This window comes from Pelodiscus sinensis, chromosome 11, assembly GCF_052426305.1.
Source record: "Pelodiscus sinensis isolate ZL-2025 chromosome 11, ASM5242630v1, whole genome shotgun sequence".
Lineage (NCBI taxonomy): Eukaryota > Metazoa > Chordata > Testudines > Trionychidae > Pelodiscus > Pelodiscus sinensis.
The window spans coordinates 36,006,777-36,034,204 of record NC_143062.1 but is presented as its reverse complement, the minus strand read 5'-3'; the positions used below and the strand labels follow the sequence as shown (position 1 = coordinate 36,034,204).

The following is a 27,428-nucleotide window of genomic DNA, read 5'->3' as shown; positions in this document are numbered from 1 at the left end:
TTCCACTGCTGGCCCCTTTGTCTCTTGCCTGGCCAGGGATCCCAGCCACTGGACTCCTGGCTGCTGGGGCTCTCTGGTCCAGCAACTTAAGTGTTCCTGCCGGACCATGGAGTCACAGATTTCAGAGGTTCTATCTCTATATTGACAATTGAATTGCTTTACTAAATTACAAATGAGGCTCTGTTACCAGAAGTGAACTGCAAGCTGGGTTAGTCATAACAAAGTGCCGAGTTGGTCCATCTTAGATGATGGTAGCCTGTTAGTTTGAGGCAAAAATGTAGAGCTTGGACAGCTACTTGACAGGCCTTGGTCTCTGGCTACTCCTTCCGAGGAGGATGAGAAGTGCTGTTTGATGCAGGCAATGGAAAGTGGATAGACACCCCAAGGTAAGCTAGTTCATATTTGCCAGTCCGAGGATGTTGCAGACAGCATCAGCCCACTCAGAGTTTAGCTGGATATGAGGCATGTCACTCTCCACCTGGCAAACAGCAGGCTTGCCAAATCCAAGAGTGCAATCGTCTTGAAGATAAAGCAGGCAAAGCGATGAGAATTCTCCCATATTCCACGTGTATGTGGACTGTTGCCAGCCTCACACCTCCGCCATGTACACATATAATACCGTAAATGAGCAGGCGACTCCCAGGAAAATACCCTGGAGGTGAGGATGGGCAATGGTGCACTCCTTGTCTGTTCCGGGAACGCTGCTTCCCACTTGGCTGCAACACCACTTCCTCCCCTGTCAGTGGCCCAGCCCAGCTCAGCACCTTTTACCTAGCTCTGAAGTTTCTTGTCTTGAAGCCTTGCTTGCAAACAGCAGCCATCATTCTCTTAAATCAAGTAGCAATAACTGTGTGCTATGCTCCAGACTGAGTAAGATTGGGGTGTTGGCAGCATCCTTCCTATACATGTTTTAAACCTGCCTTCCAGTTTGGACAAGCGGGCAGTAATTTATGCCAAGTATCATTACAACCTTCTGCCGTTTGGGAGCCTTCCACTCCTCTGTCTCTTTCTTTCTTACTTACTTACTTTTTTACATGCTTTCCAGTCTCATCTGGAAGTCAACTAAGCAAAACCTTCAGGTCATGTCTACATTGGGAAACTATTTTGAAATTACTAAAATCCACTTAAGAACTCCCGATTTAACAAATTCAATCTAGCATGTCCTCACTATGTGAAAGCATCGAAATTAGTCCGAAGCAGGCTCCATTAATGGATATGCTACTTCGACTTAGAACCTTAGGATGCACTGAGGAGTAAATAGATCAAATTACTCGGGGGAGTAATTATTTTGGTACTGGAGCATCCACACCGCAATTGTTTCTAAATAACTATTTCAAAATTAGTGTTACTCCTGGTGAAAAGCAGGAGTACAGATTTCAAATTCTGCTGCCCGTTATTTCGAAATAATGGGCTTGGTACTGTGTGGATGCTCCACTTACAAATACAACCTTGGGAGGGTTATTTCAAAATTAAGTCCTAGTCTTAAAAGGAAAGGACTAAAAGGTCCTTTGTAGCCATGCCCTTATTTCTGAAGGTGTCTGTACACTGCAGCTGGAGATACAGTTGCAGCTCAAATAGGTATATTGTATGTGCATTAACTTTAATCTAAGTAGCATAGCTAAAGGAAGCTGTGAAGATGTGGGAGAGTGGACTGTAATAAAAGCCCACTTGGACTTGAGGTTGGGTTCCTACTTGTATTGATAGACCATGTTAGGATTTGTGCCACTGTGTAGTTGCTAATTTTAACAGTGCTAGCTTAATTCAACTAGCAAGGTAAGCTTACCCAAGCGATAGTCACAACTCTGAGCATAAATGCTGACTTCATGATGGAGAGGGTGGTATCTCCCACTACTCAAGAGCCAGCTTGTAGTGTGCTTGGCATTACAAATAAATGACTGGCTACCTCGGGTTACAGTTGGCTCTGAAGCTCTTCAGAGCATGTTCATCCCTAGAGCTTTTCCATTAAAATCAGTGTAAGGGCAGTACTGATTGTGTTTAGGCAAAGTAATGTAAAATGAGATGGGCCATGGCATATCAAAAAACAATTGAAACAAACTTAGAAGAAAAAACAGCTGGTCTTAAAAAAAAAAAATAATCTGCTCCACACGTATAGAGACACTGGTACTGTGGGGAAATTTTGTTTCAAGCAAACTTAATGTATTAGAGCTTTACCAGGGTTGAGGTAAAAATTGGGACTGCACAAAAAATAGTGCCAGATAACGTTTTTAACATAGTTTGGTAACAGTGTTTTTAAATTAAATTCTGTTGGCTCCACAATTGACCTGTAAAGCACTACAAAATTCTAAATCTCTACAAAGTTAAATAAAAGCAGACAGAGAACACATTAACTTCTCGCATAGTTGATCAGTTGCGTAATACTGTACATGGAGTACAAGAATAGAATGGCCCAGAAAGGAGATTTATATATGGGGGGGGGGGGGGAGGGAAAGGAGAAGCAGCTGTTTGCCAACTATCCGCTGCAAGTTATGGATAATCTTTGACTGTCTGGCCACAAGAAATAAAATGATACACTTTCTAACTTGTGACTAAATGCAGTTAAGAATATTCACTGTTTAAAGGCAACACCCATTTCTTTAAAAGCCATTCTTGATTAAAAATAATTTTATGCTACGCTTGTTGAATTGAGGGTTCTTCACTTGAAGATACTGAAGCTAGAAAAGGTTCACCTGTTCAGAAGAACTTCTTAGATGGATTTACAATAAATTAGGAGTATTGCAGATAAGGAAATTAATATAATTTATCCTAAAATATAGTGTAAATACTAATAGCTAGTCATTTTCTGCTTGATACTTTTACTATTGTAAGATACTTTAGCAACAAAGTGAGGCTACTTAGAGCACTCAGTTCACCTCTTCTACTTCCCTTTGTGTATATAATTGACTTCATACCCCATTTTCGTAAACAGTCACTGAACTTGCCAAACCACTAGCTCCATGTCAAGTTATGATTGAAATAAATTTTAAAAGGTTATGACAAAATTTAGGGCGCTGACTTCTGCATACATGTGCAGTTATTAAGTACGTGTATTATTCTTTCCCAGTGTTTTCTAAAACTTTTTGCCGCAGCTCATGCTCTGGTCAAGTATGAGATTTGGCAGAGCCTTTTTTTTTTTTTAAGTTCCATTATGGATATGACTTCACTTATGGTATTCAAGCAAACGTTTAGTCTTCGCCCCTCTGCCCAATCCTCATTCTCATCCCACCACCCTTTTACCATGTGTTTTGTTATCTCCTATGGTATTTGGAGGCCTCCATTCTGAACTACATACTTGAATCCCTATTATTTTAATCCATAGTGGGCATTTATTTACTTTTCTGACCTTATAATCTACTGGAGCTGGTGGTTGTCTACCATGGAACTGAGAGCTTCAGGTCAGACCTGAAATAGAATTTAGCGAATGAAATGTGAGGAGAGTTTTTTCTTGTAATGTCTGGTCTTTGTTATATAGTACTCTGTGTACTAGTTGAGACCAGCCAGTCGAGTAATAACCTACCAATACCTTTTTTCTGAGACATTGTCCTCCCTGTAAACATACCTGATCACCTTTCTCCGCCACGGAAGACCAGACACACCAACACTGTATTATCTATGGACTTGTATTTTCTTGCCGTCTCCCTTGCACCAAAGAGACATCTTGAGAACATACAAGGTTGCCTGGGTCCAGCAGCCAAGGCCTAATAATTAAAGGCTGTACATAACTTCTGCTTTCACCCCAGAGTACCTATAGGACTGATGCAATTTCTGTGAAACATGCAAACTACTTGATCAGGGCCCAGATGTTGCTACTGAGATACAGTGAGATAAATGTTGGCTGCTGGACTGCAGACTGAATACCCAACCTCAAAACTCAATACTTTTTCCCACGTGCTAGTTTGTGGTGCTACCATTTGACTGCTGGAGTGGCCACAGTGCAACACAGACTGTCTGATTCTTCCTCTTCCCATCCAAGAAAGCATTTCTGTTGCAAAAGTTAAGGCTTTTCCACACCAAAGGATGACATTTTTATTGTGCTATGAACCAACATACAGAGCTGTGCACACTTCCTCTGTGTCCTTTCCCATCCTTTCACAGTTATCCCATGCGACTTCCTAGACTTTCCCGTCATTTGTTTTTTTTTTTTTTTTTAATTGTCAGTTGTAAGTTTATGGAATGCTTGAAACTTTACATATGACTGAAGAGATTTCTTAGAATGACCAAATGAGCGAGGTAGTAACTTTGATTGGACCAGCTTCTGTTGGTGAGAGACACAAGCGCTTTCTTTCTTTCTCGCTCTCTCTCTCTCCAACAGAAGTTGGTCTAACAAAAGATAATACCTCACCAACCTTGTCTGCCTAATATCCTGGGAACAACATAGCTAACTACACTTCTCAAATCTTGGCATTTGCTCAGCTTTTTTTGTGATCAGCTGTGGTATTCCTAATGACATGAAAGCCATCCTAGATTAGTAGCGTAGAACAGACCCAGACTGACTTGAACTGAAACACCTTGGTCACACAGATGTTTTCTCTGAGTGGCAGGTCTGTTAGGGCTAATGGTACAAACTCAGGTAACCCATTATTTTGAGACTGAATTCTTCTCTCCTTTCCTGCTCCATTCTCCCCAGCTCCCTGTAAAGATTCTAAAGGGGGTGTCTTGTGTTGCTGACAGCTCACACAGTGGGGCCTGCTGTTATGCCCAACAGTGAAGTTCTTGGAGTTTGTTCAGCCAATCTGTGTGGATTAACAGTGGGTATGAACAAAGCATGGCTGCATCCTATCTGCTCAATTCCATGGCAGAATATTTCCAATAGAGCAGATGTCAGCTAAGAAGATGGCAATTTCATAGAGCTCTGCTCTAGCCATGTAGTGCCTCTCTGGATATTTGGGAGTACCAGACTAGAACACTGAAATGGTAAATAATATCCAAGTTCCTAATGCGGGACTTGTATGTGATGTCTCTTACTAATGTTTGCTTTCAACCTCTCTTCTCTCCTTTTTCTTTTCTAGTTTATCACCCTTGATGAATTGGATAATGCTGAGGTCTTAATTTTATTTTTCTTCCATGGCAGTGTTTCCATGATGTTTGTTTTATGAGTAGCTCTGTGACCCGTCATGCTGTCTTTCCAGTGTTTGAGTGTTCTGATGCCTGCACCTGTTAGTGAATTAGTTGGGTTTAGTCTGCCATGCGTCTGTATTGGTAGTGACTGTAACAAATTGTCTGTCAAAGTCCCCAAGTCTTATCCCAAATGTAGTTGTAGTTTTGGCAAGCTGCAATCATCAGAGCTCAGAGCTCCACAGTAATTACTGTACCATTATATTGCCTGACTTCCAATTTAGAAGATAACATGGTTAATCTAAATAACTGGAAAGGTTCATGCAAAGTTTTAATAGCACCCTTTTATATTTGATGGGAAAGAATATGAGTAGCCCCAGTAGAGAAGACCCTAAATAAATTATCCGTACTTCCTAACAGTGAGAGTGACTGCTCATATTACAATGTATTTGTGGCCCTTGCATGCAAACTGTATGGTGTGGTTTTTTTTTTCCCCTGTAAAGAAAAAATGATGACTGAGTTCATCAGGATATGTAGGTGTGGCCAGGTTTCTTCCTATTCAAGTTTGGCCAGTGAATATGTGGGAAAACTTAGGTGTATCTTGTGAAAGCTGCATGGTGGTAATTCTGTGCCTAATCTTGCTTGGCAAAGCAGCCTAAAATAGGGCGTTTACCCTGAGTGCAGCACTCCTACGTTGAAGACAGAGGGTCCTATTGGAGTGAGATCTTCCAGTTGAGGTAGCGAAATATCCAAATGCTATCATTTTTACATGGATCAACTATCGTATATGCCCAAAATTTGTGGGCACAAATTTGGAGACTGTATATTTGTATATTCTATCTGTTTTTCTGCATATTCGTATAGAATATTTGTTCCCCAGCTGGTCTTTTAATTATTTTACAACTTCTTCAACAAAAAAAGTTCTTCTGCCCTTGATTTGTTTCCTTTGTGCTGTTCCAGCCTTCTGCCTAAGAAAAAAACTGATCCCTTTAAAATGCAAAATACACTAGCTAATTTCTCAAACAAAATTTTTTTTTTTTCCGAAATTGACTTCCTCGGAAACTTTTGCCTTTTAACTCCAGCATAGCAACGACCTTAAATATGTGTCTTAGAACATTTATTGTTTTAAGGAATAAATGTGACATTTTGGGATCCTGTCTGCCAAAATGGATTTGGATAGCTATCCATCTCCAAGTGCTCAATCTTGAGCTCAGCTGCTTTCAGTTTTAGTGGTTATATTTAGAGAATGAGGCTGATTTTTCCTGTTACTCATTTCACATGATTAAAGTCTCTTTATTCCAGTAGTTACTCCTCACCTTACACTAGTCTGAGGTGACTTGGGCAATGTATCTTTCCAGGCTTCACAGGGGAGCTTAAAATAGTTGGCAGTAGAGTTTAGTGTGAAATCTTGCATGTGATTTGTTTTTTCTTACTAATTAAGATTTCCCTCCAACCTAACCTACTCCACTGAAAATGGGCTCATTTTTTGATAAGTTAATTTATAACACATTAACATTTGTCAGGTGCTAGACCTTTTAGCTTCTGAGGGGGTGCAGATTCCCAAAATGGTATGTATAATTTATCTTGGAGAAACTTCAGACAGAACTTGGGATTGTTTAATTGCAAATTAAAGTCATAAAATGAAACTCCCTCTCTCTCTTTCCTCTTAGTCTCTGGCCATAATGTTCCATCTCATTCCTCAATAAATCAGTTAGAGTGCAGACCCAATTTAGAACTTAGTCTTCTTGCTGCAAATCAGAGCTTTATTGCTCCCTGATGGAACAATTCCATGGATGGAGCAGGTGTGTTTATAAACATGCAGGAAATCAAGAGTGTCTGTTTATAAAGTGAGGTGCTGGCAGTGGGAAGGATTTTTTTTAAGTATTCTGAAAGGAAGCTGTGGAGTTTCCCATCATAGCTGCTCCTGGCAACTGCAAAAGTTGGGGGTCGAAGAAAACCAAACTTACCGTTTTTAGCTTCCTCAGCGGCAAAACTCTGAACAGTTTAATTTTTTTGAATGACTGAAATGGTTTTCCATTCACTCTTGCCCTCAGAGTACACATTCTGTGGGCGAGGTATATTCTTATTGTATTATGATATTGATCAGACCTTATTTCACAATCTTTCTGGCATTTTAAGCAGCTACTGTAAGATACTTTTGGCAAAGGGTGTTTTAAAAAGAACCCTAAATGCCACTGTCACACTATTGTTTATTACTTACACTTGCAATAATGAGAAAACTCTAAACCAAAGTTGGTAGAGTCTCTTAAAATCCTTTCTGTCCTGCGGAAGGGAGTGTCTTTGTTACTCAGTGAAAAACACTGGAATTCACCTTGTTAAGTAGGAAATCCCCTGCATAACTGGAAGAATTTGAAAGGGTCACAATTTTGTGGTCATAACTGTTCTGGCTATGCCTTGCAGCTATGTCACAGACACACTGTATCTTGATTCACCTGTCAGATTAGTGTTCTGAGAAGTTTGTAATATCCAGTGATTAAGGACAGAGTAGTAATTTTGCCTAGTTTCCTTACATTGTTTGGGTTCAACAACAACAAATTCCTCATCATCATCTTGCTAGTACTTCTACTACTAGTAGTTAGTTCACAGATCTGTTTCTGTTCATTGGTGCCTTTTTGAAATAGGATTGAAAAAATAATAATCTACAGCTTTCTCCCAGATTGACATTGTGAGTTGAACATTATGACTATATAGGTGGAGAATAAACTGCCAAATATGGACTTTTTAACACAGGCCCTGTGCCCCATGCAAATATCTCTAGCAATAAAGAAAATAGAAAACCCTTAAAAATGAGACACGAATGGCAGTTCTCCCTAGAAGCTTCTGTGGGCCTGATTCATACCGTTACAGTACTTTCCTTGCCTTGCATTAATAACACCATTAATTTCAGTAGAATGGCTTCCAATTTGCACCAGCACAAGAGGAAAATGTGGCCTTCTGTCTTAGACATCAAGGGAATCTTTAACTCTTGAGCTCATGTTCTTTTTTAGCTAAATTCCACCTTCTTATTGTAGCCCAGGTACAATTCATGATCACAGCTGCTACACTGAAAAGATAGATCTGGGTGAATGCTTAAGTCTTGGGTTCATTGTGATTCAGGAGATTTAAAGTAACAGACAAGTGCTTTCATGCCCCCTTTGCAGTCTGTCACTGGATTCTAACAGGTACTGCAGACAAAGCTACCTGCTTTGCTATGTGAAGATAAGAGCTGCAATGAAAATAGTAAGATCCTGAGTTAGGGGTTTGTAAATACCGGAATAAATTAATATGTATGGAAGGAGAAGAGCACTAAAGAGGAGAGAACTGTTAAACTTCACCTTAAGGGGGCGTTCTGATGATGCTGAATGTAACTAAGAAATGTCCTACTTTTTTTTTTCTTTTTTTCCCTCCTATATTGCAGTGAACTGCTTCATTGGGCACCTGCCAACATTCAGGCAGCAGTTACATAAGAGCAGCTTTTTTCCTGGAATTCATGCTCGTTGCTGATGTGTGACCTTCAGCAGTAATTGCCAATAAATGTGGTGGAACTGTTTACTGTTAGTTCAGTCTGCACTGTCTGCCAGCATCCAATACTACAGGAGCAGTTTCAGAAGCTACACAGTTGCTATTTCTTCTTGTAACAACGTTGCTCCAAAATTATTAGATCCAGTAACTTATTTTCAAGTAGGCTGTGTATTTGAGAGAGGTTCAGCAGAACTCTGTGCATTTCTCAGTCGCTGCCTACTAAAGCTGATGTTTCTATGTACAAGAGTATTTATTGAAACAAACTAAATGAATCCCAATTCAAGGACATATCCCCAGCCACTCCTGCCTTGCATATAGTTAGCAAATCATAAAAGGATCAAATGCAACAAAGCAATGAGCACCCCCAACTTGTGTTGATGGTAATGGGTTTAGAAGGCATTAAGTGGGTAAATTAAAGTAACCTCTAGTAAAATGTTGACTTCAGTTAAATAAAAAGGATTTGTTTTCTTTTATGTGGTTCATATGCAAGCTCCAGAGACGTACACCAGCAAACGCAGTCTGTGTGGGTGGGATTTTTTTGGTCCTCCAGATTTCAAGGAGGTGAAAAGGGAGCTGAAATCCTTGATTAAAAGGGATTGGTTGCAGTAAACTCTGCAGCGATGAGTATCGATGGTAAGCTGTAAAACTATTTTGCACCAAGTATAATGGAGAATAAAAGTATGCTCCTCTCCAACCTTGCTTTATCTGTGGTGCTTACAAGCCACCCAGCAGAGTAATATCTGTGTTTTATAATCCGAATACTATTATCTTCAACATTTCCTCTGTTTTATAGATGAGAGAATTTGAGGCAAAGTGATGTCATACTGCAAAGTCACACAAGAAATCTATGGCAAAGCAGGGAATTCTTTCTGACTCCCAGGTTTTCACTTTAATCATTGGGACTATCCTTCCCCAAAGCCTATGCTAATGTGTGTTTTACCCTGCTATACACTGGAAAGGATAGCATGACTCCCCTAATGCAACTTTTTTTTCTATTTTTAACCTGTCTCAGTATTTAGTTTTTAATCTGTCTGATTGCTAAAGCCCTGCTACAATTGCAGTGTTACAGGTGAGCTGGCCTTTGGGACTGCATGAAGTTCCTGTCATTTGAAATTGCCGAACTCTTTCCAGGAGCAAGGTTTTCCCCCCACACAATTCACTTTATAAGATTTGGCCGTAACACATAGGTTGAACAATGTCCCTTTTCCTACTTAATTTGGAAGACATGGGACTTTTCTGACTCAAATACTTTCCCTTCCTAGTTCCTGTAAATCTCTTTGTTCTACAGGATTAGATGAAGTTCTTGTGAACTCTTTATATCTCTGCCAATTTTCAGACTTAGAACATGCACCTATCTGATTGGCTAGTGTGTAGTAAGAACACAAGACTAGGAAATGCTCATTTCTAGTTAAGACTCTTGGCAATCTCTATAGCTTGGATCAGAACACTTAACCTTGCTGGTCCAGTTTCTCAGTCCTTGAAAATAAGACATCCCTTTGTTATCTTAACAGAAGTGTGTGTGGCTGAGCTGGGTTATTGGTAGGGAGAATAAGTATTAATGAGAGGGCTTTCACTTTGCTCTGATGCAAATTGTGTGCTGGCTGCTGCTATAGTCTGAATTAAGGAGTCCAGACTGACCAATGATCTGGTATGGCAATTCCAGTGTCTAGCTGGGGGATGGAGGGATAGTTTGAGCCTTGGCTTGCTAAACACAGGGTTGTGAGTTCAATCCTTGCAGAGGCTGTTTAGAGATTTGGGGCAAATGTGTCAGGGATGGTACTTGGTCCTGCTGTGAAGGCAGGGGACTGGACTCAATGACTTTTCAAGGTCCTTTCCAGTTCTAGGAGATAGGCAATCTCCATTAATTTATAAATTTATTTATTGAGCGACAAGAGTGTGTTTGGTAATATAGTCTAGAGAGAGAAAGATAAAGTTCCTGTGAAAATGAGATTCTTCCTGTTAAACTTTTGCTCTCCTAGCATTGATACCTTGAACTCCTATTTGACCAAAACTTCAGTGGCTTTCATGCTTATTAAATTACCAGAGCACATGGTGGTGACAATGCAAGGAAATAATGTACGTGAGGGGCCTGTGAATCAGCCAGGAGGAAAGTTAATGAGAAGAAATAAGGAAAACTGTTTTTCCTGACCATGGGATCCCTTCCCACAGAATGCCAAGAGATGGAAATATCAGTTCTTCTGCCTCTTTCCTGAGAAGTGGAACTTCTCCACCTTAGACTTCCTCCTCTTAGTTGTCTTCCTCTGTTGTCCTGCCTATTTTTTCCCCTTCTTTGTTTCTAATATTGAGCTGACACTTTGAACACTGATGCATCATAGTCACTCTACTAGTAGTCCCAAGAAAGGGAGAGAAAGTGTATAACGGGGGGAACGGGGGTTTGCAGTTAAGGCTTTGGATGGCATCCTAGGCAAGTCACTTAATCGGCTAATACCTGTTTATCATCATTAAACTTAAGTGTAATGCCTCCTTCTCCTTCATTGTCTCATTTGTCTGTTCAGTTTGTACATTCTTTGAGGCAGAGGTTGACTGTTATGAGATTCTACAGCACCAAGCACATTTTGCATCTCAAAATGATCTTCTTTCAAAAAGAGTAATCCTTAATGTGTCTGTTTCAGAGAAATTAAGTTAAGTAACCAAGTTAGAAAGGCTTTATAGGTCTCCTATATCTGTTGAATGTCTGTCAATTTTACTAGGTGTTACGTACCGGTGGACTTGTCTAAATATGTGTTAACATGCTGCATGGTATTTTAAATGGAATATCTATTTATCCCCCTTCAACTTCCTACTTGGTTGCTGATGTCCAAACTGTAATAGCATTCTTTTATTTCAGAAAAGAATGTTTATATTATAAATGACAATCCACTGAAAATCTACTTTCAGAATCCATATCCTGAAACTTATGTCTGTTGCAAGTGATATGCAGTGAGTTTCTCCATGTGGAGAATAAGCCACTACAATAAAACGTGTTACACACTGACATATATGGTGAATTTATGTTTGGGGGCAGATTTTTGGAAACAGCATGTTTGTGCATCCCCAAGTTGCAATGTGTGCTATTGCAGACACAAAACTATATGTATATGTAAATCAGGGTGCTTGCTTGTGCATGTAAGTTGGGGATATGCAAATTTAGCAGGTATGCTTTGGAAAACCTGGTCTCTGATCAACAATAGGTATGTAAGTGGTAAACAATCCATGGAAAGGTGCGTTGTGGGCGGGTTTGGTTTTTTTGGTTGTTTTTTTTTTTTAAATTCCTCTCTTCCTAAGTGTTGACCATTAGATTTCTGTTTAGATTAAGGTTCCTGAACTAAGACTAATTATTTGCATTTTACTTTCAACTAGCTGCCGCAACCTCCAGAAATGGAAAGCTCTGTAGAGGTGTGTCGCCCACCTATATTTGTAAAGCACACAAATATTGGTGTTTTTTTAAGTAGTGCTAGTTAAATGTCTTTTTCGTTGGTCAAATGTATGTTATTGTGTCTTATATCTCTCTGCCTCTCTCACTCAATATGTAGCTGTGCTGAAATGGTTCGATCTAGTATAAATGTTCTTGCCAATGGAAAAAAAAATGGTCTCTTACCAAACTTGTTCTCACTAAAAGTCCCAAAGGAACAAAGACTGAAACTTTCAAAGCAGTGCAGGAAATTTGGCCACCCATCTTTAGTGGAAGGACTACATTGGAAGCCTAGATCTCTTGTGGTAAAGAACTAAGCTTCATTCCTCTCACTTGTAGGGGAGATCACCAATCCAAAGGCCTCTTATCCTATATGCTAAAAACATGAGATTGGTGGTGGGGAGGAGAGTGTGGAAAATTGTGGAAATTTACAGTTCCACAAATCCAGAACAGTTGGCTATTCCAGCTTTAAAATGGTTCAGTGAAAATGTAACAATGACCTTTCAGTTGTCGTCATTATATAACAGTGTCTTAAAACCCTAGGATGAATCTATTCATATTCAACAATTTATCTACCAGAAGCATTGACTAGGACACTTATTTATATATGAAAGTTTGAATTCTTTTGAAACTGAGGTAACCAGTGGTGTGGTTGGCAGAGAGTATACCCCTGCCAATCAGATCAGTTTCACTCCTGATTAAAGCATTATGGAAGCTTAAGTCTTGCTTGTTTTCACTTGTCTAGGCTACATAAAGAATTGTATGTGGCAAAGCAGTGTTATGGATTTGTTTAAAGTGCATGAAGAGAAAAATGCAGTTTAGTGCTTTGGAGCTATATAATAAATAGTGTTTGTATAGTATTGTTTCAACGTCTACTTATGTGCTCAGTGGTCACACAATGAGTTCCATGAGACATGTGGGAGACGATCTCTTAGTGCTACATCAATGATCCAAATGCCTTCTAAGTCACCAACAGTGTGAGACCCTTTTGAGTTACAAAATGTTTTAATTGTAGTAAGTGTCTGAAAATCTGCCTCATTTTTTAAAAAAGAGCCATTTGGCTTTCAAAATTATAAATCTGTCCTAGTATTTACTCTGTACAGCAGAAGAAAAATACATTGGAAGTCTCAAACAGAAGTGAGGCATTGGCAGTGGGTTTATACGCCAAATGTATTCCACGTTCTCAAGAGACCAGACTTTCAAAGTGACCAGAGTGAGGTGTGTCACAATAATGACATTTCCTCCAGAAATGGGGTGGGTGTGTGTGTGTGTGTGTGTGTGTGTGTGTGTGTGTGTGTGTAAGCATGGATATAATGCACGAAGAGGTTGCCAAGAACCCGGCCTGTTTTTCTGTTTTGTATTATGAATTACTTTGAAACTAGAGGGAAACTTTGTTTTAGTTTCAAATATGTACAAACATCGAGCAAACATGCATGCCCTGTGTAGTTTGATGGAGAGGCATCAAAGGTAACCATCTAAGTTTAGATAAGCCCCGAAACTTTTAATAAGTTAGTCGACCTACTTTCCTTCCCCATTGCTGTCAGCTGTATGATCTTGAATTTTCCTATTATTTAGTTATTGATGCTGAAGAAATTAGTGTCTCTTTAGTGTTACACTTTATAACAGAATTTCTGCATGCTCAGCAGGAGCTTGATCAAAGTCTACTACAGAGGCAGCTGGAAGATCATAAAAGGGTATGTATAGTGGTGTGATATATCTGCGGCTAATTACCATTACACTTCCTTCCACCTCTCCTTTCTTCTTAAACCGTATATGCAGGTCGAAAAGTGTGTGAGAAATGTATTTGGCTATTTAAAAAAAAAACATATTATCAATGCCTTTCTCAATCTCAAACTTGTATTTCTACCTGTTGCAACTGTACAGTAATTGAAGGCATGTAAGACACACATCTTCAATTAAAGTTAAATGGAAAATATGTGTGTATGCTTCCCTTGGTTGCTTTGGAAATTTCTCCTGCAGGGGTTAGTCTGTTGTATTCTTTCACACTACTGTTATAGAGGAGTAACACTGTTGAAACTGGTTATGTCTCCATTGTAAAGCCAATGTGAAAGGATAAGGAGGCCCACATAATTGACTTGCCTGGCTAAAAAGTACCTCTTGGCTTTATGACAAAGCAGATTTCAAAATCAACACTGCAAGTAGACACCAGTTCATTGTGGTGGTTCCCACTTTTGCCTACTACCATAGTTAAGTTACTGGGTTTGTAGTACTTGCTTTTTAACGACGTTAATGCCTTAATCATGCATTTTAATTGAAGGGTGTATGTTAAAGCACAAATATCTTACCGCTGAAAGATTTTCATCCATCAGAAAACACTTCGTGTTTTACACATGGTACTCAATTTATTTATTCTATGCATTGGCTGCAATAACAGTTGTCTGTCACTTTTCTACTAATAGTAGCAGTAGCTTAACTTGATTGTACACACAGAAGACTGAATGTCACTGAACTTTTCATGTAGCATATTTCATATTCCTAAATACAGTCAAACATCTGATATTTGTTTGCAGATTGTAAGCATTGAAGTGTTATATTATACTAACATTATCATTTAAAAAGTGATCTGAAGCCAATTGTTGCATCTGAATTAATGACAGTATTTGGGGAATATATTTTATCTTCCCTTATTCAGATCACATTCACATGTGCTTGTTTGATAGCTCAATGTTTATTAATAACTATATCAAGAAAATGATGAGGTTCCTTCCTAATGTTCTTGAACTGCAGCTACAAGCAGTATTGAAAATGAAAATATACCTCCAAGCTTTTGAACTCTGGATGAGCATTCTAATAGAAACTGGAATCACTTGACATATGATCTCATATGGTTTCGCTTGATATCATACTCTTCTACGAGTGTCACAATTTTAGAAGTAGTCCAACAATAGTAAGAAGATGGTGATACGATTACAGGCATACTCAGAAATTCCACTTGAGCTTTTCTCTTGCCTGAAATATTTTGACTACTAAACATTAGTCATCAGTTTATTTTTCCTGTTGGGTAGAAATAAAGGCAAACTATCTATAATCCAAAGAACAATCATTAACCTTTAGAAGGTGGCAAGGTGGGGAAAGTTTATCGAACAATGATATTCAGAATGAATGTGTTCGAAGATCTTTTATAAGTAGTAAAAAGTACCCTTTTAAATGCCAGTTGCTGTGGCAATTGCTAGTTAATTTAACAGAAGGGAAAAAAGTAATGTGAAAACCCTCCTTGCAAATTAATTTTGGCATAAGGAGTGTATAAATGTCAAGTTTCCCTTGTAATGAATGTACATGTAGAAGACAGCACAGTTCATCACCTGACTTCACCTTGCTCTGGCATGCACTCGTTAGCTCCTGCAAAACTGAGAGTACCAGGTGTAGTGTAAATCACTGCAGCATGTACTGAAGCATTATCCTGTCATTGGCCATCAAAACCGTTCACACATGGTGTAGTTTTATTTGGGGGAGAGGTTGAACTAGTCCCCTGCCTCTTTTGTGTTTTTCATAGACCATCCCAATCAAGGATCAGAAATCCAGGCACCTTGGAAGTCATAATCTTTTCCTAGTATTTTGCTAAGTAATTTGTGGGAGGAGTGCCTCGTGAGCCTTTTGCTTTGATTTTGGGAGCACATTGCTGGCAAGACCTTCTTTTAAGGTTTGTTTTTAATCTTAGCTCTCAAGTGAAGCTGACGTAAAAATAATAAAATATGGCTTATGTCAATATCTTCCATGCTGATAGTTAGAGAGGGCCCCACCAAATTCATGGACTAGGAAATCTGGTCTCCACTGTGAAATCTGGCTATAGTAGAGGGGCTGCACTATTGTCACCTCTACTTTTGCCCTTGTTTCAGAGCTGGGCAACTAGAAAGCAGCGGCTGCTGGACAGGTGCCTAACTCTGAATGTAGCGCCACTGCCAGCAGCATCACAGAAATGAAGATGGTGCATGGTCATCACTTCTGGGGCAGAGACAGCATTTCAAGTGTGTCAGGGAGAAACCATGGACGTGTGAACACACACACACACACACACACACACCAGTCTGCCCAAGGCCCCTTCAATCTCTGAGCACTGGGCTCAGATCTGGGGAGCAGCAGGCCTGAAGGAACCCTGATTGGGGGCCCCTATGATACTCTGAGTTCCAGCTATTATTCCGGGCTAGGAAGGGATGCTCTTACTCTGCTTGAGCCAGACCCACTTCCAGAAATCTCCCTCAAATGTAAGCTCCACAGCAGCATAGAAGTGAGTAGGGTTGCCAGGTGTCTGGTTTGGAACCAGACAGTCCAGTATTTGAGCTTTCTGTTCGGGAAACAAAGTGAGAGAAGATAAATGTCTGGTATTTTCTAAATAAGATGTAATGTAGATTGTGATATAATGTCAAGTGTATCTGGTATTTTTGTTGAAACCATCTGGCAACCCTAGAAGTGAGACTGGCAAGATATGGTATTGCCACTCTTAGTTCTGCACTGTTGCTAGTGGTGGAATCTTTTGGGTTGGGATCCCCATGGTTACAACATCATTACATTTAAGATTTAAATATCTGTATCCATGAAACTGAGGGGTTTTTTTTAATTCCTATAACTGTAAAATTTACCAAATGGCCATGAATTTGGTATCAAGAATTTGCATCTAGCATCAAGATGTCAAAATTATTCCTGCATACTAAGGCAAACAGTGCAGTCCTTACGCATTCAACATAGGAATCATACTAGAAAACATAACCTGCCAGGGGGAGCCTGGAACTTTCCAAAAGCTGTTACAGGTGAGCTGTCTCTCATTTGCTGGAGACAGCACAAGTTACATTTTCTCTTCCAAAGTATAAATTCATGTTCTGGATTTTAATAGGTCTGTTGCATTATTTTTTATCTGTTTTAAAAATCACTTGTGACCATTTTAAATGAAGGCTTCATTTGTACAGAAGATCATGTCAAGTTGTTAAGGATCTTTTGGATGCATCTAGCAAACTACATTATTTGGCGTATGATCAAATGTGCAGGCTGATTTTTGCCAGGGAAGCTCAAGATCATTAGGATACTTCGCTTTGTTCTAGTTTGGACTTCTTGCCCTCTCTTCCTACATTTATTTTTTTACTGAAGTCTCCATAGCCTCCTCAAACCCTCCTCCCTTCTCCTATTTAATTGAAATATACTCCCTGACGAATAATTTTAGTTACTTGTGTGTCTCTCGTTACCTGTAAAGGTCTTAAGAGACTCTCAAAATAACTGTGGTACAATGCCCTGCAATGAATAGGTACAGCAGATATTTTGAGAGTCTCTTTTAAGACCTTTACAGGTAACAAGAGAGACACAAGTAACTACAATTATTCGCCAGGGAGTTGAGAGTTTCTTAGTGACATCAGTGGGAGTAGCATTGAGCCTTTCAATAGCAGCTCCGATTCAGAGAGTTATTGCACTCTGTCATCTTACACTGATGAGCTCAGAGCTTCTTACCCAGCATAGAACATTGCTTGTGTGTTTGTGACTTGAAGCATAATTGAAAGTCTACAGGTTATTGGTGGACTGGTATAAGATCTCAGGTTAGAATGCTGGTCAAAATGACCAATCTGTATTTGCTGCAGGGAAACTGATGTGCTTTTTATTTGCTAAACGGGCAACCTAGGCTAGTGAGTGGGCTGCATGAGTGGCCCTCCATCTCAGTGGGCTGCAAAATTGTCATAACACGGATGGTCTCCCAGGATAGGATGGTTCTACTAACTGCTCTTGCATACCTAGAATTTGCAGGGTGTTCCGCTTGATCCATAGCAGCCCTTCTATTTAATGCAGATGAAGTATACAGCTCTCACAGTCAATCAGCACGTACCTCACTTAGCGTGCCCCTGCTTTAAGTGCATGTCACTTGAGTAATACTTGTAGGGAAAAAAAACTTATGTGGATGGAAACCAGTGGAAGTTGGCAATCCTGCGCATAGGCAACAGTAAACAAAATATCTTGTGGGCCAGACATAAGACCCCCAATGCACCACAGTTTGCCCACCACTGTGCTAGACTAAAGAGATGGAAAGCAATAACTGTTTAATTGTGCTGAGATTATGCAAAGACTAGTACTGTCAACTAACTTGAGTTATTTGGGGTTGGTGTTTCAGCTCTATAATTATGCAACCATATGTCCCAGAAAATCTGGGACAGTCCCGAATTTAAATACTCTGTCCCAGTGTCCCCATCAAGTAGCAAAATGTCCCGGAAAGCCCTGCTGTAGAAGCAGCAAGCTAGAAATGACTCAGTGCACTGCCATTTTCTTTCCCCTGGCTGACAGAGCTTGCAGAGACACCCACCCTCCCCCCACAGTGCATCACAGCAACAACAGTCTTCTCCATCCCTCTCCCCAGTACGTAGGCGACTCCCTGCCTTGGTGCTTTCCTGGCGGACAGCTGGGACAGCTTCCAGGGCATTCCCCGTGTTCCAACCACCACCCGGCAAGCCCCTGCCTGCCACTCCTTACCCCAGCACCACATGTCACGCAGTCCCTCCCTCCCCCCACAGGACTACCTCTGTCATGCAGGCAGCCACTTATTCTTTGTTATAGTGGCCATGACTGCTGCTGGAGGGGTTGGGGGAGATGACACAGCCAGGCCTGAAGCAAAATGCACTGAGGAGCTGTTCTTGGAGCTCGACTAGGGCACGCTTGGGCCCAGTAGGTGCACTCCATGTGCTGCTGCTCTGTCTCCCCCGCCCCTCTCCACCCCACTGGGGGAACAGCAGTGCACAGAGCCACTCTCTCTGCCGCTTTCCACAACTGGTCTGGCAGGGTTGGCCAGGCCTGACAAGGGGCTTTTCTTCCCCTTGCCTCCTCCACCCTCCGAGCAGGAAGCTGGAGCTGGTGCTACAGCCTTGCAGCTGCGCAGGCTTCCTGTTGCATGGTGGGGCTGAGCTCCTGCCCTGCTGGGGGAATGGCAGTGCACTGTCCAGAAAGTTTCCATGTGAAGCCAGGTAAGCATCTCCCCTCATGCCCAGACCCCAATCTCCCTCACTCACTCCCATTCCCTCACCAAGACCCTGCACCCCAGCTTGCTCCAACACTCTCCCTTGCTCCTACACCCTCTACCTGGCCAGACACCCTGCTCCCAGTCTGCTTCTGCACCCTACGTCCCACCCAGACCTCACAACCTCCCCCTCTTCTGCACCCCCACCTTCCTTTGAGATTCTGCATCCTATCCCAATCCCACTCACTGGCAGCCCTGTCATGCACACTGAACCCCTGATTTTTGTCCCTACCCCCAGATCCTAAGTAGGTCCAGAAAATCCACTAACTTGGGAACCCCAGGAAAATTAATCTGGCCTATGGGAAGCCCTGAACCTCAGTCCTCTGTCCTTTCCCCTTGACCTGTGGGTCTGGAGTGTCTGTTGGGGGGTCATATCAGAGAGGGTTGGGGGGGTTGAAGTTTTTTTTGCTTCTCACTTGTGTGGTCCCCAACTAATTTTTCTGTGAGTCAATTGCCCCTGACCTAAAACAGTTCCCAACCCCTGCCATAAATAAAGGAAAACATTGAAACATTTTGTGTTGAACATAAATTAATGTTTTACTGTATTTAAAATGAAGTTTGATAAACTAACATGAGAGAGTTAAAATGCTTACTCTGTTTAATAGTTTAAATTAAACTGTTCTCTCTAGCTGCAGCACTAGCAAAATGGCTTGGATGTAATTTATGTAACAGTGAGTTTCCATTAGCAGGTAGTGGTCTGCAGAAAGGTTTACATAAAGCCAGGTGATTCATGGGCCAAAAGGTTTGAGAACCACTGAAATAGAGGCATACCTGGTTTCTCCCCCTGAGAGACTGCCCCAGGCTCCCTGCTGCTCCACAAGAGCCCACAGAGAGATGGAGTCTGTTGCCACGGCAGTGAAATCACTGTGTCACTCCGGTATAGATGATGGACAGATTATTTTGAGTCTTTCTCGTACAAGCAGTTGATGATTTAAGCACTGTGTTAAGATGCTACATGAAAACGCTTGGCGCGTTCTCAGAGGCAGGATGTATATTGTCTCTACAGAGCGGGTTGTCATGACTTGTGTGTCTGGGTAAAAAGCCCTTTGTGAGCTCTGTGAAGAGGTGAGATGTTTTGACTTCCAGTTTCAAGGGATTTGTTTTTGTCTCTGGGCTGCACGTTGCCTAGACCTGAATGAAGTTAGCTATGGCAATGCATTTCTGAGTTGTTGACACACAATTCTAGCTTAAAGTTTAAATTGGATCAGGCCCTTTGTAAGCAGGTAGGGAAGTGGTCTCATTTCGCAATTATTATTAGGTATTATTTACATAATATAGGCATTGCCGTCGTGGCATTAACATATACATTTCTCAGTAGTTTTACATATAAAATAGCCCAGCCCCATTGACCTCCATGCGAAATGTACCTTTCAAACAGTGGTGGGGAGGGTTAGTGACATGGTCTTCTCCACCCTGTAATTATCATGGTTTGTTCCGTATTGTCACTCTGGCTTGTGGAAACTGAGGACACTTGATAGTTTTGCCGTTGCTTAAAAAATGCAGCTGCAGTACATCTCATTAGGGATGTAAATTCCCATTCATCAGTTAAATAGTTCATGTTAGGTCACCTGGGAGCTGGCGGCAGGTCCAAACACCATCCGGAGCAGCCCCTGTCCACAGCAAGCTGGACTCCCCACAGAGAGAGGCTACTCCGGATACTGGCGCATGTCCTGCCTGTGGGATATGCCCAGGTCCCCCGCAGGCAGAGGCTGATCCAGACAATAGCAACCTCTTTCTGCAACAGGCCCTCTACAGGGCTAGTGCAGCCCCCTGCCTGCAGCAGGGGGAGAGCTACTCCACTCCCCTCTGATTACTAATTAATTGGAACTGGTAAGTATCATCCTTTTAAGAGGACTAAGGAAGTTGTCCCATGAAACTGTGGGATAGTTTTGGATGACTCCCAGGCCCAGAGTCAAATGGGGCTGCATTTACACTGCAAAGTAATAGGTCTTGGATCCTGGCTCCCACCTTGAATGGATGTTGGACCCCTAGCACTGCAGTGTCATGGTACCCTAACTGTGGGGACTGGGTAAATGCAATTGCGGTATAGTTGCATAGGAGCTCCTATGGGGCCCCAAACCATCCCCATCTGTCTACATAGATGCACCTTTAGTGCCCTTTGCCAGAGTTCTAACCTTTCCCATTATCCTCTCCACTTTGTGTTGTTTGTCCCCCACACATCTCACATTTGTTTTAAAATTCAGTCTTGGATCCATTTTAATGAACACAGTAAAAATGCACCTACAGAATAAAATCTCAATATTAATCAAACTAGAATATTTTTGCCTGGCATGTGAACTTGATTGTTGGTATTTGGTACCTGGGACCTCAGTCGAGACTTCTGAGATGGATCTGTAATGATTAGTCTGATCCAAAAATATTGTAGGATGTTCATTTAAGTTTCATTTTGGAACCTTCATGGTTTCAATCGCCTTGCCCCACCCCCCACCTCCGATGAAACTAGGCCAATTATAAGACCATTCCTGCTTCTCTTGACTGTTGTTCGTTCATTTATGCATTAAACTCTAATACTGATTTCATTACCCCGTTTTGAATTAAGGGTGAAGCACTCAGGCAAGTTTTGGTCAACCGTTACTATGGCAACGTCAGACCTACAGGAAGAAGAGAGAGCCTTACAAGCTTTGGCAATGGCCCCTTGTCTCCTGGAGGCACTAGCAAAGCTGTGGGAGGAGGTAGGATGTGCTGTCTGCTAATTAGCAACTGTATGACTCTAGCCTGCCATATTCTGTTTCTGCCTAACAAACTGAATGTTTTACAGGTGAAGAAGCTTTTTTTTCCCTTTGAAACTTCCCCCCTCCCCCACACTCTCCATGCCTTTCTTTCAGTTGCGTAGAAAAGGACAACTTATATCTATCCCTAAACAATAGGATTGGAAGGAGTTTTACCATTTTGCTTTTATGATGTTTTGTTCATTTCAGAAATCCTCCTAAATTTTTGGAGCTCCTCTGGATTATACGTACTTAATGCTATAAAGATGAGCATCACTGGATAATTTAAAGCTGTTTCTATTCACATGGGTTCTACAGAAATCAGCAGACTTCTAATCTATACAAACAAATGCTGCTGTTGAAAGAGCATGCTCTACATTTAAATATATAAATGAACTTAGGTTGTGTGTGTGGGGGGGGGGGTGGAGGTTTCCTGAGCTGAGTAAGGTTAACATATCACTTTTTTTTGTACTGTCTTTAGCTTTTGTCTTCTCAGATCCCTGCTTTGAGTAGAATCTGTAGTAAATTTTGCTGTAATTGTCTCATATTTTCATGAATAATAGAAAAAATATATACCTTTTTTTTGGTTATAGCCTCCCAGATATTAGTGGACCTTTTGTCAAAACGTGTTACAGTAGTTTTTTCTCTCTCTAGAGTAAATAAAATGCCAGTGTCCTCATTACAATTGTTTTCATACTCCATATTTCTTGCCTCCTACTATACATACTCTGTATTTCTTGCCTCTTTATTTGTCTCTGGTCTTTCTGAAATGAATATATTATACATCTATCCATGCACAATTCTAATATTTGTTGTTTTCTCATTGGCTAGACCAGTGGTTTTCAAAGTGGGGGCACTAAGGCAGGCTTCCTGCTTTTCCTGGCACTGTGGACCACACTGTGTCCTGGAAGCATCCAGGAGCAGGTCTAAATACTAGGCAGGAGTGATGCACGCTGCCCCACACCAAGCACCGACTCCACACTCCCATCAGTGGGAACATGGGGGGCGATGGCTGTGGGTGAGAGCAATGCACAAGCCGCTTGCTTGCCTTGACCTAAGAGCCAGAACTGCTGCTGGCTGCTTTCAGGGCGCAGCACAGTCCAAGGTGCCAGGACAGACAGGAATCTTGCCTTAACCCAATGTTGTGGCAGTGACTGGGAGCTGTCAGAGGTAACCCCGCCCCCCAGTCTGTTGCCAGCCCTGACCTCCCCAAACCCAGAGCTCCCTCCTGTACCTCAAACCCTTCATCCCTGGCCCCACTCTGGAACCTGCAGGCTAGTTAAAAGATAGAATTATGTTGGGTCGTGCGCAACAACAATTTTCTTCAAGTGAGTTGCAAGAAAAATAGTTTGAAAGCCACTGGGCTAGACCCAATTCCTTTCTCTCTCCTTTTCGTTGACACTTCTTTTCCCAGGGTATGAAGTCTAACCCAGTTTCCCTTCATGGTTAAGGTTCTGCACAATGTTGGCCAGACCTGTGTCTTGGATCTTGTGTCTTGCTCTTTCCCCTTCTCTTTATTAGCTTGCTTTCCATTGCCATCTTCCTGCTGTATCCTGTACATGGAATTGCCTTCCAGTATGTAGCTACCTTCTATGTCTCTACCTTCAAGTCATTGGTAAAGACTCTTTTCATCCTCACAGCTATAAACACTAGTCCCATTTAGTTTTCTTCGTGATAATGTGCTTTGGGAGAGGAAACGTTACCTGTGTTTATATTCTAGACTGTATCAGCTTTTCAGAGGGGAACTTATCATACTTTCTTGTACAGAGTTAAACACCTGCTTGTCACTTTAAATTTATCCAGAGTTAATTAATTAGAATTATATAAAACGTAACATTTATATAACATCCCCAGATAGAATGAAGGGGTGCACAAGTCTCAAGCCAGTTGTTGTGGTTTACCTTTTTAGGAGGAAGCTCTGGATCCAGCTCAATGAATCGAGGTGAAATGACTTTGGCTGATGTCCAGTGTCATCTGGATAAGGAAGGTGCATCCAACCTCGTCATAGACCTCATCATGAATGCCACCAGTGATAGAGTTTTTCATGAAAGTATTCTGCTAGCCATTGCCCTTCTGGAAGGTGGCAACACTACAATACAGGTAAGGAAATGATAACAAGGAGCCGATGACTGAAAACCTAGGTGATTAAAACTCTTTCTGTAAAATCCAAGAAATAACCATTGCTTAGAGTTGTGACTAGATAATCCTATTCCCAAGGTACTGGGAAGTGTCAGTGCTTACTGGGCACTGTTTCTGAGTATTGCAGTATTTCAAAGCTTGTTTTTTTAGCTAGCATTTTAATTTAAAAGTAACTAGATATCACTACCTTCTAAAAGTTGGCTTTGTGTGGAAGCTCACATATCTGGTTAAGCCGGTGTAGGAGGATGTCTCATAAAATGACTTTGCTGCTCAAGTCGGTGGCATCATGAGTAAAAAATAAGCACGCGTGTAAGAATTTGTAGGACCAATATTGTGTTTTATCTGGCTTAAAAACTGAATTCACTTTCCTGATAAGCCCCAGGTTGTAGTTAATTCCCTGGTGGTGTTCTCATTGGCTTACATGTCTCTATATTTAATTTGGTTTTACTGACTGAATTAGAAGTTTGTACCAGCTGACTAAACCTACCAGTGCGGGGTGTGTGCATGTGGTTTGACAGGCATACAATAAAATGGCCACATGTCAAAGGCACAGTTAGTCTTGTTCTTTTACACATGAGCTAAGCCTAAATGAGCCTATAGAGGTTATTGTGGAATATGTGATGCCTTATTATAGACTCTACATTTGAAATAGGATCAGCCTATGGAGGACTTCTAAAAATTGCTTGGAAAGTGCAGAGCCTTTTGAGGGAGATTGGTATCTGTGTAAATTGTTTAAATCGGGGGTGGGCAATAATTTTGATGGGGGGGGCACTCCAAGATTTTGGAAAGTGGTTGCGGACCACACTCTTCCAGGATATTAATGGAGGAATTCTGGGGTCTGGGATGGAGGTTGAGTGCAGGAGGGAGCTTGGGGTGAGAGATGGGTGTAGGAGAGAGTGTGGGATTGGGGGGGGGGAGGGAAGTTTGGGTGAAGGAGGCAGTTGTGACCTAGGGTAGGGGACTGGGTTGCAGGATTTTGGGATGTGACCTAGGGAAGGAGATTGGGGTGCCAGATCTGGGAGTGGGTATGGGTGTAAGATGGGGTAGAGGGTTTGCGTATGTGGAGGGGGACAGAGGGTTGGGGAAGAAAGGGGCTGGGGTGCCAGAGGCAGGATCTGGGCTGGGAGGCATTTACTAGCAGAAACCTGAGGCAGACTGTCTGCTGCAGGCTGCTCGCTGCTCTACGTGGCTCCGCTCCAGGCATGATGGGAAAAGGGAGCAGGGACAAGGAGGGAGGGAGAAGGTTTCCTACACTGCCCCTGTTCCCAGCAAAAATTCTCAGCTCCTATTGGCCAAAATCTGATAGATGAAAGCTAAGAGATTTTGTGGGAGGGCGGGAACAGCATGAGAAGTCTCCCTCCTCCTTTCCCAGCCATCCGGAGGAGACAACAGCTGGCTTTTTAAAGTGTGAGCTGTTCTCTGACAAACGATTCTGGTGAGGCGGCTGTGGGCCAAATCTGGTGGCTTGGCGGGCCGGATCTAGCCTGCTGACAGCATTTAGTCGGTGTTCTTGAACAGACCGACTCACTCGCAGTAGATACAGGGAGAATCCCATTCTAGACTATTTAAACCAGGCATGGGCAAGAGGCTAAGAGCTAGGGCCACCAGATTTTCTATGCTCTTACCATAATATAAAGCAAAGGCAGGGTTTGGTTGGGTCAGGGCAATGAGAGGCGCCTGGAATGGGATTGGGAGGGTTCTGCTTGCAAGGGCAGTTATAATGACCACAGGGGGGCAGCAAGGGGCCAGAGATGGGGACTGACAACAAAGGGCAAGAGTGGAGAATGGGACAGCTGTCTGCAATATAGTGAGAGAGTTTTTCTGTGTCTGTGTCTCCCAGCCAGGGGACATGCGCCCTTCCCCTGCTTGCGCCTGCTGCAGCAGCCCTGGACAAATGCTTGTCACCTGGCCCCGTGCTGCTGCAGTGAGAGAGGGCTGAGGTTGTCCTCAGGGCAGCATTCTTACTGAACCCCTCATCCCCATTCTCACCCAAGCTACCCCCATCCCAGTACCCGTTATGCTGGGTGAGGAGGGCAGAAGCTCCTACCCCAGATTTGTATAGGGACGTTGCTGACCTGAGCAATACAGGGTAAATTTTCTATATACAATAACTTAGTTTTATTCAGATAGAATAGAATGAAATGATCAGTAAATTGGTAGCATAGTCATTTTCAAATAGTTATTTACTCTTTTCTTTTAGAGAACTGAATATCAATTAAATATTTCTCAACGCTTAAGGTAATTGACATGTAAGGATTTCTGTCTTAATGTCACTGCTATATTGCATTGATTCATAGAGATATCTCCAGTATGTTAGATCCAGTCCTCCAGCTTTTTGTCAGTTTGCGCCTTTTGGATGGAGAGATTTCCAGGACAGGGAATATTTTTCTGTGTTTGCATAGCATCCAGCACAATGGAGGCCTGATTCTGATCAGGTCCTTTCAGCACTTCTTTAACTTAATGCTTGATGACGATGAGAGATAAGCTGGGCACTTGTCAAATCAAGTGTAAACATGTAATAAGAAAAGCAAAAAAAGATTTTGAGGAACAGCTAGCCAAAAACTCAAAAAGAAATAACAATGTTTTTTAAGTACATTAGAAGCAGGAAGCCTGCTAAAAAGCCTGTGGGTCCCCTAGATGATCGAGCTATAAAAGGAGCAATCAAGGATGATAAAGCCATTGTGGAGAAACTAAATGATTTCTTTGCTTCAGTCTTCACGGCTGAGGACGTTGGGGAGATTCCTGAATCTGCACCGTCCTTTGTGGGTGATGAATCTGAGGAACTGTCCCGGCTTGAAGTGTCATTAGAGGAGGTTTTGGAACAAATAGAAAAACTTCATGTTAACAAATCTCCGGGACCGGATGGCATTCATCCAAGGGTTCTAAAAGAACTTAAAATGGGAAATTGCTGAGCTATTATCTGTGGTTTGTAACCTATCCTTTAAATGGGCTTCCGCACCTAATGACTGGAAGGTAGCCAACGTGACAGCAATATTTAAAAAGGGCTCTAGAGGCGATCCTGGCAATTACAGACCGGTAAGTCTAACTTCAGTACCGGGCAAATTAGTCGAAACAATAGTAAAGAATACAATTGTGAAGCATATAGAAGAACATAATTTGTTGGACAAAAGTCAACATGGTTTCTGTAAAGGGAAATCCTGTCTTACTAATCTATTAGAGTTCTTTGAAGGGGTTAACAAACATGCAGACAAGGGGGATCCAGTAGATATAGTATACTTGGATTTTCAGAAAGCCTTTGACAAGGTCCCTCACCAAAGGCTCTTGTGTAAATTACATGGCCATGGGATAAGAGGGAAGGTCCTTTCTTGGATTGCGAACTGGTTAAAAGACAGGAAACAAAGGGTAGGAATAAATGGTAAATTTTCAGATTGGAGAGGGGTAACTAGTGGTGTCCCCCAAGGGTCAGTCCTGGGACCAATCCTTTTCAACTTATTCATAAATGATCTGGAGAAAGGGGTAAGCAGTGAGGTAGTAAAGTTTGCGGATGATACCAATCTGTTTAGGATAGTCAAGACAGAAGCAGACTGTGAGGGACTCCAAGAAGATCTCA

General features: G+C 41.7%; 1 protein-coding gene across 2 annotated transcripts in view; it reads left to right on the top strand.

The window, feature by feature from the left end:
• The window catches only part of ITPR1 (inositol 1,4,5-trisphosphate receptor type 1), a 267,345-nt gene that overhangs the window by 151,694 nt on the left and 88,223 nt on the right, over positions 1–27,428 (top strand). Inside the window, exons 40-42 of one of the 2 annotated variants that reach the window (XM_089781233.1) lie at positions 13,630–13,680; positions 21,550–21,682; positions 23,628–23,818. In XM_089781233.1, the coding sequence (XP_089637359.1) occupies positions 13,630–13,680; positions 21,550–21,682; positions 23,628–23,818 (375 nt within the window). The remainder of the gene's footprint in view (positions 1–13,629; positions 13,681–21,549; positions 21,683–23,627; positions 23,819–27,428) is intronic. The other variant, XM_089781234.1, reaches the window with a different exon arrangement.